Genomic DNA, 18,054 nt, shown 5'->3' on the forward strand with positions numbered 1-18,054 from the left:
AGTGCGATGATAAATATCGACTAATTACAAATAAATGAACTTAACATAATTAGTTCAAATCAAACATTTTCTTTTCACTTTTATTTCATTTTATTTTTATCTTCTTCTTGACCATATCATATGTCACCCTTGGTTAAAATAAATACCATGTCGATTAAATTCGAGTACGGTGATAAAGCGGTTAAGCACACATATTTTACATTTTTTATTTGTAAATTATGCTTTTCAAACTTGCAAATCCGACAACGAATATTACTAACATAATATATTTTTTTTCGATAATATGTAAGTATATTATAAAAATGATAAAACCGTCAAAATACATGGCAAGTGGGCATCTTTCGTCATCCTATGGACATAAGTCCATAAAACCTGAGCCCATAAACAACTTAAATACAACAGACAGAAAATAGAGAACCTAATCAACAAAATCAGATCCCCATTTTCACTTCCTCCATTACAGCAACAAGCTTCCCTTTATCTCCTTCTACCTTCATCCCTCATTAATTATCTTAGTATAAATCAAATTTTCCATGACATCAACTGGATTCTTTATTTAGTCTCGAAACCGGTATCTCAGATCCATTGAAATAGCTTGGATCACCTTCTCCGGTCTGGTGAGAGTGGCTTCATGCTTGCATAGATTCCGTTGTTTCCAGACAAAATACAAGCAGGCGTTGTAAATCGCATTGATCCTATTTTTTCGATTTTGTGATCCTGTCATTTGAAGCCTCCATTGAACCGAGTCACTGTGAGGAAGTGTGAGGCCGAGTTTCTTCCCCATAAAGTTAAGGATCTGCTTACTGTAAGAGCATTGAAAAAACAGATTATCCAAAGTTTCCACCTCATGCCGACAAATATGACAGGTAGCTTCTTCAGTTATCCCCAGTTTGTGCAATTTCTCATTTGTGTTCATATTGTTGTGATGGTAGATCCAAGCTAGAAATCTATGCTTAGGCAGTTATAGCTGGTTCCAAATTAGGGACGGCCAGTCCTGTACATCCCCTTTGTGACGGATGAGTTCATACCCCTTATCTATAGTATATTCATGCCCCTTGACATTTTTCCACATGTTATGTTGGTAAGAATCATAAAAGAGAGTCTTGGTTTGACAGATTTTCCTCCAAGCCCAACTGGAGTTGTTATTTGGAGAGTAATCTAACCAATTCATCCCCTTGAGATATGTATGATTTACCCATTTTATCCATAGTGAGTCAGCTTTGGATGCAACCCACCATACCAATTTACCCACAGCTGCCTTGTTCCATATAATATCATCTTTTAAACCTAACCTCCTTCTGCTTTTGGTCTGCAAGTCTTTTCCCATGAGACCAGGGGGGATCTTATATAATCCACTCCCCCATCCCATAGGAAATTTCGACAGATACTTTCTATTCTTTTGATCACCCCAGTAGGTAAAGTGAACATGCTCCCCCAGTAATTATGCAAAGTTTTCAACACAGCCTGAACCAAAACCAACCTCCCTGCATAAGATAGTTTCTTGGCCCCAAGTTGTCTAATTCTCTGCACTACTTTGTCAATGAGGGGTTTATAGTCATGAGCAGACAACCTGGTGGTTTTTATGGGCACTCCTAGGTATTTAAAAGGTAACTTGCCTTCTACCATCCCTGATATCTGTAAAATATCTTTTTTCAATTCTTCTCTTACCCCATTAAAGTAGGCATTGGACTTACCATTGATCATATTAAGACCTGAAGCTTTAGAGAAAGTAGCAAAAGTCCTCAGTAGAATCATGATAGATGGGGTATCTCCTTTACTAAAAATTAAAAGATCATCTGCAAACACGAGATGTGTCAACTTCATAGGCTTACACAGAGGATGAAACTTGAAGTCCATGGTCTTAGTTGTGTGCTTTAGTAATCTGGAGAAGTATTCCATGCAAATAGTAAATAGTAGAGGTGAAAGAGGGTCCCCCTGTCTCAACCCTCTTTGCCCTTTGAAAAAACCAAACACATTTCCATTTAAATTGAGGGAATAAGTAGCAGTGGTAACACACTTTATAAGCCACCCTCTGAACTGATCTGGTATATTCAAAGCCTTAAGCATTTTATCTAAAAAATCCCATTCAATAGTATCATATGCTTTTTGGAGATCCATTTTAAATAAACACCTAGGAGATGCAGCCTTCCTTTCATAAAGTCTGATAATATCTTGGCAGATCAGAATGTTCTCCATGATACTCCTTCCTTGAATAAAACCACCCTGATTAAGAGAAACCAAGTCAGGTAAGATAACTGCCAGCCTATTGCACAAAAGCTTAGATATGCATTTATAAATCACATTACAACAGGCTATAAGTCTGTATTGAAGCACAGTAGTGGGTCTGTTGACTTTTGGGATTAAAGTGACCATAGTAGCATTTATCTGTTTAAGGATATGCCCTGTTTCAAAAAAATCCAGCACTGCATTTGTGACCTCCTCTCCAATTATATCCCAGCTATCTTTATAAAACTTGCTAGAGTAGCCATCTGGGCCAGGTGCCTTATCATCTGGTATATGAAAGATTACCTGCTTTACTTCCTCTTTTGTGACTGGTGCTAGTAAAATAGATTTGTGCTGATCTGAACAAATGGTGCCTTGGTGAACAATTGCATTATTAACTTTACTAGTCTTAGTCTTAGACCCCAAGAGTAGTTGGTAGAATTCAAGGAAAGCTTTTTGAATACCATCATCATCACTGTATAACTGGTCCTTGTGGTCTCTGATCTGGAAAATAAAATTCTTTGTTCTTCTAGCTTTGATTACACCATTAAAATAGGAAGAGTTTGAATCCCCCTTTGTAATCCAGTGTGCCTTAGCTTTTTGTTTTAAAAATTCCATTTTAGCCTTCTGAAGAGTAAGGAAATGATGATGAGCTTCATATTCTTGTTGAATTAGCTCCTCTTCTCCTGGCCTTGTCACCAACAATTGCTGAAGTTGTATGAGTCTGATGTGAGCCATGTCGACATTGTTTTCAACATCAGAATAGTAGCTCCTATTAATCTTTTTGAACTCAGGCTTTAGAAGTTTCAGTTTCCTGACCACTTGATACATTTTTGTTCTTGGTATCCATTGATCCCAGACTCCTTTAACACACTCCAGAAAACCAGGGGCAGAGCTCTACATGTTAAAATATTTGAAAGGCTTCTTTTGTCTCCAACCACTGTTCCTTTTACAAATGAGGCAAGGGCAATGATCAAAATGTCCCTCAGGTAAGAAACTTGCAATGAAATCAGGGAACTCAGTTGTCCACTCTTTATTCACAAAAAATCTATCCAACCTACTGTAGACCTTAGTTGCAAGAGGTTGTTTATTGTTCCATGTATAGAAAGCCCCCGAGGCTTGAATGTCCATCACCTCACATTGTTGTAAGCATTCAGAAAAAGGTTCTGATTCAGCCTCAGTAACTCTACCTCCCAATCTTTCATTAGCTAGCAGCACACAATTGAAATCTCCCCCAAGTGCCCAGGGCCCTTGAATTTGTTTGGCAATAGATTTCAGATTTAACCATAGATCCTCCATTTCCCCAACACCATTTAAAGCATAAATGACTGTGTAGAAAAAGTATTGCTGACTGAAGTTGTTAGTCACATGCATATGAATGAACTGGGCATCATACTGTAGGAAGTGAATGTTAAAAAGATGTGGTTTCCACACAATCCAAACCCTTCCTCCAGGATGATAGGCATTATTGGTAGATACACTTCATTCATGAAAAATCTTAATAATAGCCTTATTCATATTAACTGACTTGATTTTTGTTTCTAATAGACCAAATAAACCTACATTATTAGCATGAAGAAAATTATTCACAGTTCTTTGTTTGTCTTCCTTATTCATCCCTCTAACATTCCAAAAACCAAAATTAATCATGGAGAAAGATGTAAAGGATCAATACCACTTATGCCTATGCCCTTCTTAAAAGAGTTGGTACCTGTTAGAGCCTCCCTATAAGTTGGGGAATCTGGACTTAACCCTATTCCCTGTTTAGTAGCTCTCACTTGTCTGACAGGAGACAATGAGCCAGCTCTAGTTTCTTTGATTTTAGATACTGGGGTTGCTTCTATTTTTGTTTCATCTCTTCTTTGTTCTTTGTCATTTTGCAGATTGCAGATTTGAGCTTTTGTAGTGATGGAAGCAGCAGGTTGTTTTGGAATAGGTCTCCATACTTTCTGAGGTAAAGCCATGGTAACCCTCTGTTTATTTGTTCTACAATTAGCCAATTCATGGCCAATATGTTTGCACTTGGAACAAATGCTTGGTTTCCACTGATATTCAATGTTAATACTCACCAAGTTTTGATTTTCATCCAAGAATATAATCTTATCTGGAAAAGTTTATCCCAATTGCAATTCAACCATAACCCTAGCAAAACCTAGTCTGGTTTTCAACTCAATTGGAGTGTCACATTTAATATACTTACCAATCAGACCTGCTAGTTTAGGTAAACTGTTCCCCCAGAATTTTAGGGGAAGCTTGTGCATTCTGACCCTCGCAAGTACAGATTTCACCTCATCCTTTGTGAGTTCCACATCAGGCTGCCATTGTTTAAGTATCAAGGGTTTGTTATCAAATAAAAAGTGTGCACTATTAAGAACAGCCTGTTTCATTTCCTCTGTATGGAATCGAGCAAGGAAAACATCATTAGATAAAAATGATATTTTATCAATAACATATTTGCTACAAATTCTTTTCAGGAAACTTTCAAGTATCTGCCATGGAGGATTTGCTCCAACAATGAAGCCCACCACAGCCTGTTGCCAGTAGTCCAACTCAGATTGGACGTCCTCTTTTGTCAATTGAAGCAGTTCCTCTGGTTCCTCTTCTATGATTTGGATAATCTTTCTACCGTGTATTTGATACCAGGCATCATCCTGACCATTCATAGTCTCTGTATCAGATTCTTCTTCCACATCCTCCACCAAACCATCATCCAAGACAAACGGGGCCACACCAGTTTTTTTTTTGGTGTAATGTGAGTATATTATATATCAAAAATTAAGACAATAGTTACAAGAGAGGCAGGGATCGAATCCCATTACAAGCAATCAATTCATTCCCATATTTTGCAGCCAACCACAACCTGGTTGATCAGCAACACTTCCACACTTCACCTTAACCCTTCTCTTGACTTCTTCCTCTATTCGTGCTGCCACTAGCTCAGGCCTCAGCAGAACATCATTCACTCTAGCATTGTTTCTTTGATACCATATAGAATATGTAAAAGCATTGAACATGGCTACCCTTACCTTCCATTGGATGCTATCTTTCCGAGTAGCAAGCGGACCGATCCCACCGTAGGAAATCCACCACCATACCATTTTGCTAAGCAAGACTGAACTTTGGTAACATATACACAGAAGTAAACAAATGCTCCACTTTTGCATCGTAGGCGACAGAGCGAGCACAGAGATCATCGACAAAGATCCATATCTCATCGACTTACTCTTCACATTCATACCCTCGTGCATTCTAAGCCAGGTAGTCATAGAATGCTTAGGAATGTTCCAGTTATTCCATACAATTGCAGGCCAATCAAGAGGAACAAGATCAGAGCAAGCCAGTCATAACCACTCCCGATAGAATATCCTTTAGGACTCACAAATCAACCGCCATTAGTATAACCAGTCTTAAGCTTGTCTTTTACTTTGCAGATATTTTTCCATACCCATGTAGCATCAGCAGGAGGAGTATAGCAAGACCAGTCCTTCTCCTTGATATATACATCACTCACCCATTTGATCCAAAGCCTATCTCGCTTTACAATAAATCCAATCAACCAGTTTACCTACGGTGGCTATATTCCGTATCGCTCTTCTAATCCCCAAACCACCTCCCTTCTTAGGTAAAGTTACCTTATCCCAGGCCACCATTGGAACTCTATGGTACTCAAAGAGCCATCCCATAAGTAATTCCTCTGATTGCCATAATGTTATTTATGACACTCTTGGGAATTATGAACATTTGAGCCCAATAATTGTGAAGAGTATTTAGTACAAAGATTGATAAGGGTCACCCTGCCAAAGATAGGATAACTTTTTGGCTCCCAATCCCCTTATCCTAGCTACCATTTTTTCAATGAAGAGCACTTTGCATTCAGATTTTGTAAGTCTTCCTGCCTTAATAGGCACTCCCAAATATCTAAATGGCATTGTTCCTTCCTTGAAACCAGTCACCATTTTTATCCCTTCCTTAATATCTTCAAAGAACCCCATTAAAAAAGATTTCAGACTTAGCATTGTTCATTGCTAGCCCTGAAGCCTTAGAGAATGAAGAGAAAGCCCTCATAAGCAACCAGATAGACTGAGATTTTCCTTTACAAAATAGCAATAAATCATCTGCAAACATGAGGTGTGTAAGCTTTAGGTTCTTGCATAAAGGGTGATACTGAAATGGCCATCTATCAGTAGCAAATTTAATTAGCCTGGACAAGTACTCCATACAGATAGTGAAAAGAAGTGGTGAAATTGGATCTCCTTGTCTCAAGCCCCTCTGTCCCTTAAAGTATCCAAAATTACTCCCATTCAGAGATAAGGTAAAAGAGGTAGATCTAACACATTGCATCACCAACTGAATGAAGTGAGAGGGAAATTTAAGCCCTTGAAGCATTTGTTCTACAAAATCCCACTCAATTGTGTCATAAGCTTTCTGCAGTCTATCTTGAACAAGCATCTAGGAGTCACTTTTTCCTAGCATATAGGTGGACAATATCTTGGCATATGAGAACATTCTCAATGATTGACCTGCCTTTAATAAAAGCTCCTTGGTTCTCATGAATAATATCGGGAAGAACAAGGGCTAATCTGTTACACAACAGCTTGGATATCACCTTATAGACCATGTTACAGCATGCTATTGGTCTAAAATGGCTTACAGTGGTAGGTCTATCACACTTAGGAATGAGGGTAATATTAGTAGCATTAATCTGAGTAAGCATATTTCCAGAGGTGAAGAACTCCATGATGGCACTACAAATATCATCCCCAACAATATCCCAGGAATCTCTAAAGAAGCCACTTGTATACCCATCAGGCCCAGGTGCTTTATCTTTAGGGATTGCAAACACCACCCCTTTGATTTCTTCTTTAGTAACAGGAGTTAATAAAGATGCTATATGACCCTCATTGCAGAAAGGACCTGTTTGCAGGACTGTACTTCTCACTTGTTCAGTCCCCTTCTGGCTACCCAGCAGATCCTGATAAAAGTTCAGGAAAGCTCTTTGAATGCTGACTGTATCAGTACAAAGGTTGCCTCTCTGGTCCTCAATCTGGACAATTTTATTTCTCGTGCGTGACTTAATGGCTGAGTGAAAATAAGCTGTGTTGCTGTCTCCTTCACTCAACCACTGAGTCTTTGCTTTCTGCTGCAGAAAACTATCCCTAGCTTTAGACCAATACCTCACTTCTTCCAGAGCCTGCACTTCATCAGCTATTAGATCTGTTCTATCATACTCCTCCTCAAGTTGTAATTGGATTTTCTCCAGGTTGATAATAGCTTGGCTTGCTCTGAGTTCAACATCAGAAAAACAGCTGTTGTTCAGGTTTCTAAGTTCTCCCTTAAGAGCTTTCAATTTCTTCACCACCCCAAACATTTTAGAACCTACAACTTGCTGACCCCAAATTTGCTGGACAATCTTATGAAAATCAGGAGCACTTCCCCACATATTAAAATATTTGAAGCTTGCATTTCTTCTACCATCCAATTTGATATTCCTGACAATACATGGGGTATGATCCATTAGTCCCTCTGGGTGGAAATGAGCATTCATATCAGGAAATTCTTCTAACCAGTCATGATTTATCAGGAACCTGTCAATCCTGCTATACTTTCTGTGCTCAGGGTCCTGTTTATTTGTCCATGTAAAGTATGCTCCTGTAGCATGTATATCAGTCATTCCACATTCAGCTAGGCAATCAACAAATGCTTCCATATCCTCCTGTTTAGTGACAGCACCCAACCTCTCATCAGGTGATATGACTGTATTAAAATCTCCAAAGAATTGCCCAAGGAGTACATGGCCTAACAAAGGTCCTTAATTTATCCCACAAATCCAATCTTTCTGAGCCCTCATTAAAAGCATACACAAATGTCAGGAGAAATCTTTTCTGAGTAGCTTTCACAGTAATTTGGGAGTGAATGAATTGAGGGTCATATTGAATAATTTGAACCTCAAAAATATTTGGCCTCCATAATAACCAAACCCTTCCTCCTTTGTGCAAACTACAATTGGTTGTGACACTCCACCCCTCAAGCATATTATGAGCAATATTTCCTACATTAACACCATTTATTTTGGTTTCTAACAAACCAAATAAACAAGCTTCATTATTCTGAATAAAACTTCTAACAATTTTTTGCTTATTTACACTATTCATACCTCGAACATTCCAAAACCCTATATTATTCATTATTGGATAAATTAATGTTTGGGTCACCAATATCCTCAACATGAATTTCCTCCTCATCTTCTTCCTCATTAGTAACATCTGTAATCTCAACCACCTGATTGCCATCACCAGAATCAGAAGAGCCTGAAACAGCAGGTTCTGGGACTGAGTCTGGTTTATCTGGTGATTTAGGAGCTTCTGTAGCTGCTGATGACTCAGATGCTGGCTTATGCACACGAGTAGGTATCACAGTCAATGCAGGAAAGTCTTTCTCAGATATAGCAGGGTTCCCCCCACTGGACTTAGGAATTGGCCTCCACACTTTCCTACCAACAGTTCTGACTTGACCCTGTCTGTCCTGGCCCCTTCTGCAATTTTTACTTTCATGCCCTAGCCCCTTACATTTTTCACACAAGACTGGTTTCCACTCATATTCAACCTTTAGCTGCACAATTTGCCCATTCTCATCCCTAAACTTAACAGCTGAGGGGAAAGCTTGCCCAACCTTCAACTCGACCATAGTCCTAGCAAAGCCTAGCCTCGTTTTCTCCACAGTTGCAGTATCAGACTTAACATAAGGGCCAACCAGTCCAGCTATGGCAGGTAAGCATGACCCCCAAAACTTGAGAGGCAGACCATGAATACGAATCCATGCTGGCACTACTTTCACCTCTTCCTTTAGAAGATCAACATTCTCCTGCCATGGTTTCACTATTAACGGTTTGTTATCAAACATATGGTATCCAGCATTCAACACCTCCTCTTTATCCTTCATTTCCTTAAATCTCACCAAAAAAACACCATTAGGTAAAAAGGAAATCTTGTCAATACCATGACGCCCCCATATTCTATGCACATACCCCTGCACCACCTCCCATGGAGGGTTAGCACCTAACACAAAGCAATATACAGCCTGTGTCCAATAGGCAATCTCATCACTGACATCTGCACTAGAGAACTGTAACAATTCTTCCATATCATTATCATCAGTCTCAGCATTACTATTACTTGTCTCTACTACAACAGAAGCCTTACCATTCTTTTTACCTCTCTTGGTGACCCATTGGATGCTTGCATCCGGATTCTCCTCATCCTCAAATGATAATCCTGGTACAGGATTCACTTCATGCATGGGTTTTGTACGTAACACGTCTCCCTCATCTGGTCCCTTCCTCGTCTCATTTCCTGTCCTTCTATCACTGCCTTGCACTACTTCATTACTACTAGAACTATTTCTATGTTTTTTTGGAGATTTAGATGATGATGAACGAGCCATAGTAATAGAAATTACAGCCCTAAATGATGAAGATTGATCGTGAGTTCAGTCGGCATTAGGGCTCTTTTTTCTTAGGTTTTCTTTTCAGTTTTATTTCTACCCGGCCACACCAGTTATCTCTTGTACACTTTTGAATTTATGGCCTTCTTCAACATCTGGTTTCCCCAACAGCTTTGCCTTTTCTGGTTGTATTGTAGAAGATGAGGATGATTTAGGATTGGAATTATTATGTTTGTGAGTAGTAGCAGCAGATTTCTTAGTCATGATTTCTTTGAAAACTTGAAACCCTAGACGATCTTGCAGCTTCTCTCTCTATCTCTAGGTTTCATTTTTTTCCATTTTTCAAAATGTTGTCAAATTCATATTTCGTTTATTACTAACATAATAGTTGATGCGTGTCATTTATATGATGTTTTACACCTCATTTTACACGCATTTCAGAGCTCAATTATGTAGTTTATGCTACCATTTTCCCCATTTTCGTCTACTTTCGTATTTTCTTGTAGTATTGCAGATTATTGTGAAAATGAGTAGATATCGAGCTAAATCCGTCCCCGAGTACTAGGCATTGCATTTGACGTGAAGTGTTCACTCGAGAAATGAACTTGGTGCGCATTTGGAGGCCTGAAAGACAACTTTATGAAGAATTAAAAGCGGACTACCAGCTACAGTGGTCGATCGACTGCCTCCTATGGTCGATCGACCAACGCACGACTTACAGAAGCTACTGTTCAGTATAGTCCAGTCGATCGACCGGCTTCTATGGTCGATCGACCAAACCGTGGTTCTGACGTGAATTAATAGAACGAGAATTAGGAAGCCCATTGTGTTTTAGGTTTGAAAATAAAGTTACGTAATATTTCTATATAACGTAACCTGGTTTTTCAGAATAATTATTCAGTTTTTAGATTATCATCAGTAATTAGAGTTCTCAAGATTGTTTCGTTTTCAATACAATTTACTTTTGCATTCGGTTTCTGGACCTTGGTTCTGCAATTCTTCTCTCCTGTTTTCATACGGTATTTCCGCCGTTCCATTAATCAGTTTTATTGCTTTTATTTCGTTCATAGTATAGAATTGCTAGAATAGTTGCCCGGAATCCAAATTATCGCTTTATGCTAGTCTTTTGTTCAGTAAATTTAAGAATGAATTCGTTAGCTTTATTTGATAATCTTATTGTTGTTTTTATCATGAGTATGAGTAGCTAAATACCATGTGCTAGGATCTAGGGAATCCGTAGTATATGCGGCATTAGAATAGGAAGACCTAGAACGCGCCATGGTCGATCGACTGGGTTCCCTGGTCGATCGACTGGCCACGAGAGATATGCTTCGTTTTAATTAATTTAATTTCCATATTTGACGAATCGAGTGCACGCGACTAGTTGAATGTTCAGGAATTGACCAACCCAATAAATATCGAAAGATAGGGAAGGGAGATAGCCTACCTAATTAAGACGACTAGATTAATGAGATCGAAAGATGAGTTAATTTAGCCTTTTAAATCACTTTTCAGGACGAAAGTTAGCATTAGTGATATTAGGGACCTATAGCGAGATCGAAAGATGCTACCTGTTGAGAATGGACCGAGAGGACTTCTTATTTTCCCGTCTCACGTGTTTGTTTTAGACCTACCTGTATACTGCCGCCGAAACTACAGTGAACCGACCATCTTAGCACCCTTTTAATATTTGATTTCATCTTTTAGCTTAGTTTACTTTTCATTTATTGCCTTTAGTTATAGATCAACTCAAATCAAATCCCCCATACATTTGTTACTTTAGACTAAAATCAGACGACTAATAATTGCATCGCCTCTCTGTGGTTCGACCCTGGCTGCCACTATCTATAGTTGTAGTTTGGAATTATAAATTTATCTTTGGTGCACACAACGACAGGCATCAATAGTAATTATTACTAACATAATAGTAATTATTCCGAGTCATGCAAACAACATTTGCAATCATTCATCACAAATACGGTTTTAAATAACCTTTTTAACAACCTTTCAAAATGGTTTTAAACAACCCTCTTGCAACCAGGAGACACCTCTTAGTTCAGCTCAAGACTCGTGCCCCAAAGTCTCTTATTTTCATCTTTTATAAATTTGGACAGGCCTTATTGCCTCGCCGTGTGGCTCGCGCCCCAAAGGCCTCCGGTTTTCATCTTTTAAAAACCTGGAAAGGCCTTATTGCCTCGCCGTGTGGCTCGCGCCCCAAAGGGGCTGCCTGGCATTGTTCTGCCTCGTTTTAGCACTTGTCTAGGACGATTCTGACTTCGGTTAACCCGAATACATGACGGATCAGATTGACAAGTTTACGTTTTTACACTTTGTCATTTGACACCCTTTTTCAAAATAATGGATCGTGTTAAGCACCATAATCCGAATTGGGTAAATGGATGTTTAATTTCCGTTTCACATGCAAATCAATCTAAATCCAACTTTGACACCAATTTCTTGGTACATGCATAAATAATCGACTTAGAAAATATTCACATGTTAGGTTAAGACTTTTGGATGCGCATTCATGCATTTAAACCGTTTTATCAACTCTTGCACTTAAACAACCACGATCGATCAGTAGAGGCCACTAATGCGGGCGGGATTGGGTGTCCGATTAAAGGGCTTACCAATACATACCCTCACCCCTTACTCAGAACCTTTGGATAGTGGATGGCCTTATCCAGGACGTACGAGAGTCATTTTAGGCATATAATGCTAAAAGGGGGACGAGTCCTTATCTTTAGTACCTATGTCAAGCACCGCTTTTTGCCTTGACTGACCTAGGTATAAAGTGGATTCGAACGGGTTCCAAGCATCTCACAAATGCTTAGTGGTGACTCCAAACATCTCTTGCATCGTTTCAAGACCTTTGCCGAGACGAAACCGACCGATCTAAAACGATCCGTACGAAAGCTTTTCTACGCCTCCAAACGTGGCTTTTCGACCGCTATACATCTACAGATTGGCTTGGCGTGTAGGTGGTCTACGTCCACGGATCGGCGGTCGCCCATGTGCACATAGCAAGTGGCCCATGTCCACAGTTTACCATGACCATGAGTGAGTAGTCTCCTAGCTAGAGTTATTGGGGGATTAGGGGAATCAAACATGGGGGTAGAATCATACTTAATTTAATATGCTTTCATAAAGATTGCTTGCTTGTTAGTAGTTTCAACTTATGCACATGTTATGTTTAATAACTTGCTCGATTGAAAACCTTGCATGCATACATCTTTTATCCATTCAATAAGACTTGTAAGATATAAACTAACTCGAGTCTTGTTAGACCATGCATAACGTTGAATAGGAAGAAACTAAGTCGACTTGTAGGTGTTGTACAGTCTTGACCGACTCGGCTCCGGGACCCAAATCTTCCTAGGACTTTTAAGACATAAACTAACTCGATTCCACTACAACAATAATTTGCTTGCAACTATGTTAACATGTTTGTATGATCACCACCATGAATCCCCTATGAACCCATGACGCCCTACTGCCCTAATCAATTGTTTACATCCTTATTCTTTCTTTACTTTATTTCACTTGCATAGTAGTTTAGACACCCATCTCAACCTAAACCAAATTATGACACCCTAAGATATAGCTACTTACAATCGTTAATTTAATCCAATACCCGTCCCTTGGGATCCGACCTTACTAACCACTCTACTAAGAGTAGTTTGTTTAGATTATAAATATTGTTTTGATTGATTAGCTTAGACGACAAAGCATTCACAACCATATCAACTTCATAATCACCACCCTCTTCGATAACTCCTAGATATCTATCAGGTTGACGACTTACCCTGCCTGACCTCCTAGGCTCAGTAGGAACAATCATAGAGCTAGACACAAAAGGAACGTTTTCCTATATCGTCTCCTCAGTTTGTTGCTCTTGAACTTCTTCAGGTTCAAATTTTCTCGCACTCTGTCTTCTAGAAATAAAATCTTTTTCCAGAAAGACAGCCTCACGAGTCACAAACACTTTGTTCTCGTGACGGTTGTAGAAGTAATAGCTACGTGTTTCCTTAGGGTAACCTACAAAAATGAACTTGTCAGATCGAGGGGCAAGCTTATCGTTAGACTTTTTATTGACATAAGCTTCACAACCCCATATTTTCATATATGACAAATTTGGGACCTTCACTTTCCATATCTCATATGGAGTTTTATCGGCTGCTTTAGTGCGACTTAGATTTAATGACCGTTGAGCAGATAAAATGGCAAATCCCCAAAATGAGTTTGGTTACTCAGTTTGACTCATCATAGAATGAACCATATCCAATAAAGTTCGATATCTCCTTTCTGCTATACCATTTAATTGTGGTGTGCCTGGTGGAGTAAACTGAGATACAATACCACAGTTTTTAAGGTGAGAATCAAACTCATTACTCATGTATTCTCCACCACAATCTGGTCGTAGTGTTTTGATTTTCTTATCTAATTGGTTTTCGACTTCATTTTGAAATTCTATGAATTTTTCAAAAGCCTCACTTTTATACTTCATTAAATAAACGAAACCAAACCTGCTTTGGTCATCTATAAAAGTGATGAAGTAATCGTAATTTCCTCTTGCAGTGATACTCATTGGACCACATACATCTGTATATATTAAACCCAACAACTCACTTGCTCGAGTTCCTTTTCCTGTAAAAGGTGCACGAGTCATATTGCCAAGGAGGCAAGATTCACATTTACCATATGATTCAAAATTAAATGGTTTTATTATACCAGTCGATACTAGTCTTTTAATGTGATTCTCGTTTATATGTCCTAATCGACAATGCTATAGATAAAAAATATCAGGATCACCTGTTTTGAGTCTTTTATTCTCTACATGATAAACATCGTTGGTGGTGTCTAGAATACAAATACCATTAATAGAAATTGCTTGGCCATAAACCAAGTCATTAAGTGAGAAAACACAACTTTTGTCTTCAATTACAAAATGAAAACCTTATGTGTCTAACACAGATACATATATTATATTCCTAGACAAAGTTGGTACAAAATAACAATTATTTAAATACAACGGCAACCCTGACGCTAGATTAAGTACATATGTTCCTACGGAGACAGCAGCTACTTTAGATCCGTTGCCCATCCGAAGGTTTACATCACCTTTTGCTAACTTCTTTACGCTTTTTAGGCCCTGCAAATTATTACATAGGTGAGAACCACAACCAGTATCTAATACCCAATTTGTAGTTGTAGCGTAATTAATGTCTATCATAAAAGAATCGGATGAGAAATTACATGTCGGCGTCACACGTCCAGCTTTAATATCATCCAAATATTTGGGGCAATTACGCTTCCAATGACCTAAGTTATTACAATAACTACATTTATCCTTGGCAATATTCCCCTTCTTAGTTTTAGGTTTGGAAGAGTTATTCGCAATAACCTTCCCTTTTCCTTCCACCTGAGCGGGTTTCTTGCCAACATTCCTCTTGAACTTTTTATCTATAAAATATTATTAAAAGGCTACTCTAAAATGACCAATTAAAGCCAGACAATGCCACATGGCAAAAATTTATTATGACATGGCAAAAATTTAATTGTGACATGGCAAAATTTATTGTGACATGGCACTAATCTATACAATGTAAATTTACTAAACTAACCCTTTTATATATGCATAAAATGTACTAAAATGTCTAACAAAAATGTCATTATTATCATCATTATTCTTAAATAAATTAATACAACAAACACAAAAAATAAATTAATATAAACTTTTTATTTTTCACTTACAACATTTGTTATGAATCTATCATATTTATGTAATATATACTTCTTTTATTTAATGGTAGTATGTTATTAGCCACCATTATTAGTAATTATATTATGATAATTTTTAATCTTTCCTTCATTCACAAAATTTTTCTTCTTCCTCCAAATAAATTGTTGAAATTAATAGGAGAATTAATTACAAAATTGATCTTATATAAATATCACACCAATCCTAATTTTCATTTTTATTACAAAAGTCGGTAGGTAAAAAATACATAGAGAACTAAATGTATTGTTTTGATTTTTCTCCTTATTATGTTTTGAATTAATAGTTAGAATCTAATTTAGTTATTATTTTGTGTTTGTTTTTGAATTGCAGGAGGGTGACATACTCACATATCAATAACATTGCATGAAATTAGAAAATAATGGTAATGTTTACACTTTTCTTTTGGCTTTAATACTCTTTCATTTTTGTCCGGTTTTTCTTTTTTTCTATTATGGTGTGTCATATAAAATGATAATATGAATCTCTAATATGTGGTGACATGTTATGTCTATCTATAATCTATAAACAATATAAAAAGGCTAGCTTGAACAATGTGACATGACATCTTCTTAAGCCATCTAAAACATATGTGACATCTCTTAAGTAAATTCCACTTATAATACCTTACCAAATTTAATTAGAGATTTTCATATCTATATTTGCTTCTTAAATGTCAAAACAAATAATTGTGCAATTTAATTAAAAAAAACTATCAACATTCTACCATTTACTATGCTCATCTATGAGTTTGTTAATTCTACATTTTTTTTAGGAAATTAATTCTACCATTTGAAATTCCTCATTTATTCCATTAACTATAAGTCGTATTCATTTTATCATTTAAATTATTGACATCAATAAATGAACACCATTACATGTCGATATCCACCCTTTGCTCAACCAATTACATAGTAGTTGCTTCTTGGTTTTATTCAAAACCAAACAATTTGTTTTGCACATGGAAGTTTGGTAGATTTTAAATGATGTCTTCCACATTACACGCCAAATACATTATGTGGCGCAAATTGTTATCGAGTTGAGTGTTTATTGGAATTTGTTACTCCGATCGTAAAACTATCTTAACTTTTACTTCATTATTTACTTTGCAGGATTTCTTTGATGGGAATTCAAATACATCAATATATTATCTTCTAACTGAGAAGATTTAAGAGGTAAGTAGTATGTTCTATTTTGATATGATTATTGTTTAGTTTTTTTAGCAAGTAAGATTAACTTATTGATATATTACTTTGGATGATTGTGCCTTTTATTATGTCATTTCATGTCTTTATATGGTTTCTTATTTTACCAGGTTTATATCTTTTGAGGTGTTCAATGGTCGCTTCCTAAATCACCAAAACCTCGACTCTTTAAGTAATTTGTTAGCAAGTGTTTAGCGAAATTTGCTTACCACAATCGTAAAATTATCTTAACTTTTATTTTATTATTTATTTTGTGGGATTTTTTGAATCAGAATTCAACTACACTGATATATTGTCTTCTAATAGTAGAGATTTGAGATGTAAGCAGTATGCATGTTTCATCTTGCCATGATTTTTGTTTGCGTTTTTTAACAAGTAAGATTTGATATAGTACTCTAGATTATTGTGCCCTTAATTATTTCATGCCATGTCCTTATATGGTTTTCTTATTTTGTCAGATGTTTATATATTTTGAGATGTTGGGATGAAAATGGTCACTTCCTAAATCTCCAAACTCCCGACTACGTAATTTATGTGATTTTTTTAGCGATTAATCCTTTTGGGTGAATACAAAATCGTTGGACGAAAAATTTTAGACTACTAGCTACTAAAGTAAGTTCGAGAATGAATGACAAAATTGAAATCCTTATTTTTTAATAATAATTTATCTTATTGGAATTCCATCGTTCTTCGTATTTACTCTCAATAGCTTTTTTTGGTATGTTTAAATGCTATAAGATCGTTTTCTTTAGGTACGTTGTTAAAATTGTGACTTTATTTTAGTGATAAATTTTTCCAGTGATGTTAGTAACGTGAGATTCAACAAATTAAAGAGGAATCATTGCAATATAAACAAACTACTAGCTCAAAGATTATTTACTCCGTAACACAAATTATAGATATGAGACTTTTCATTTGCGTTAACAAAAATCATTTGTTGGTGATAAATAAGATGTTTTTTTTCACAATAGGACTGTCTCAATTATTATAATATTAATATAAGAAATTTTTTGTGATTAATTTTTGCATTAATTTCAACAATTTATTATAGCGAAGAAAAAAGATTTTGCGGATGAAGTGGTAGATAAAAAAATTATGATAACATAAATACAAAGTATAATAATGTTGAAGGAAAACAAAAAGGTCATCCCATTAAATAAAAGAAATAAAGGTTAAATAAATATGGTAGTTTAATAACAAAGGAGAGGAAAATAAAAAGTTTGTTTTAATTTAATTTTTTTTTGTGTTAGCAACTAATATTTCTGAAAAAATTCTACTTATTTGTTAGAATTTTAAATAAATAATAAATGTGTAATTTTTAAGTATTATGATTTTTGAATAATTAAGTTTAACAATTATCAAAGAAAAAATATATATCATTTTCAATCAATATTTTATCATAATAAA

At 36.6% G+C, this 18,054-nt stretch overlaps 3 protein-coding genes across 3 annotated transcripts; all 3 read right to left on the minus strand.

The window, feature by feature from the left end:
- Positions 1-3,120: 3,120 nt before the first annotated feature.
- On the minus strand, positions 3,121-4,886 carry LOC141655280 (uncharacterized). Its single transcript, XM_074462369.1, has 3 exons — positions 4,424-4,886; positions 3,935-4,327; positions 3,121-3,551 (listed from the first exon to the last, which is right to left on the minus strand). Exons 1-3 carry the CDS (start codon positions 4,884-4,886, stop codon positions 3,121-3,123), a joined length of 1,287 nt encoding a protein of 428 aa, XP_074318470.1.
- Positions 4,887-6,201: 1,315 nt separating this feature from the next.
- LOC141655288 (putative mitochondrial protein AtMg01250) lies at positions 6,202-6,672 on the minus strand. Its single transcript, XM_074462376.1, has one exon. It carries the CDS (start codon positions 6,670-6,672, stop codon positions 6,202-6,204), a length of 471 nt encoding a protein of 156 aa, XP_074318477.1.
- Positions 6,673-6,679: 7 nt separating this feature from the next.
- LOC141655295 (uncharacterized) lies at positions 6,680-9,927 on the minus strand. The gene is made up of 3 exons (XM_074462384.1): positions 9,764-9,927; positions 8,436-9,682; positions 6,680-7,977 (listed from the first exon to the last, which is right to left on the minus strand). Exons 1-3 carry the CDS (start codon positions 9,925-9,927, stop codon positions 6,680-6,682), a joined length of 2,709 nt encoding a protein of 902 aa, XP_074318485.1.
- Between the last annotated feature and the right edge of the window lie 8,127 nt (positions 9,928-18,054).

This window comes from Silene latifolia, chromosome 1 (assembly GCF_048544455.1).
Source record: "Silene latifolia isolate original U9 population chromosome 1, ASM4854445v1, whole genome shotgun sequence".
Lineage (NCBI taxonomy): Eukaryota > Viridiplantae > Streptophyta > Magnoliopsida > Caryophyllales > Caryophyllaceae > Silene > Silene latifolia.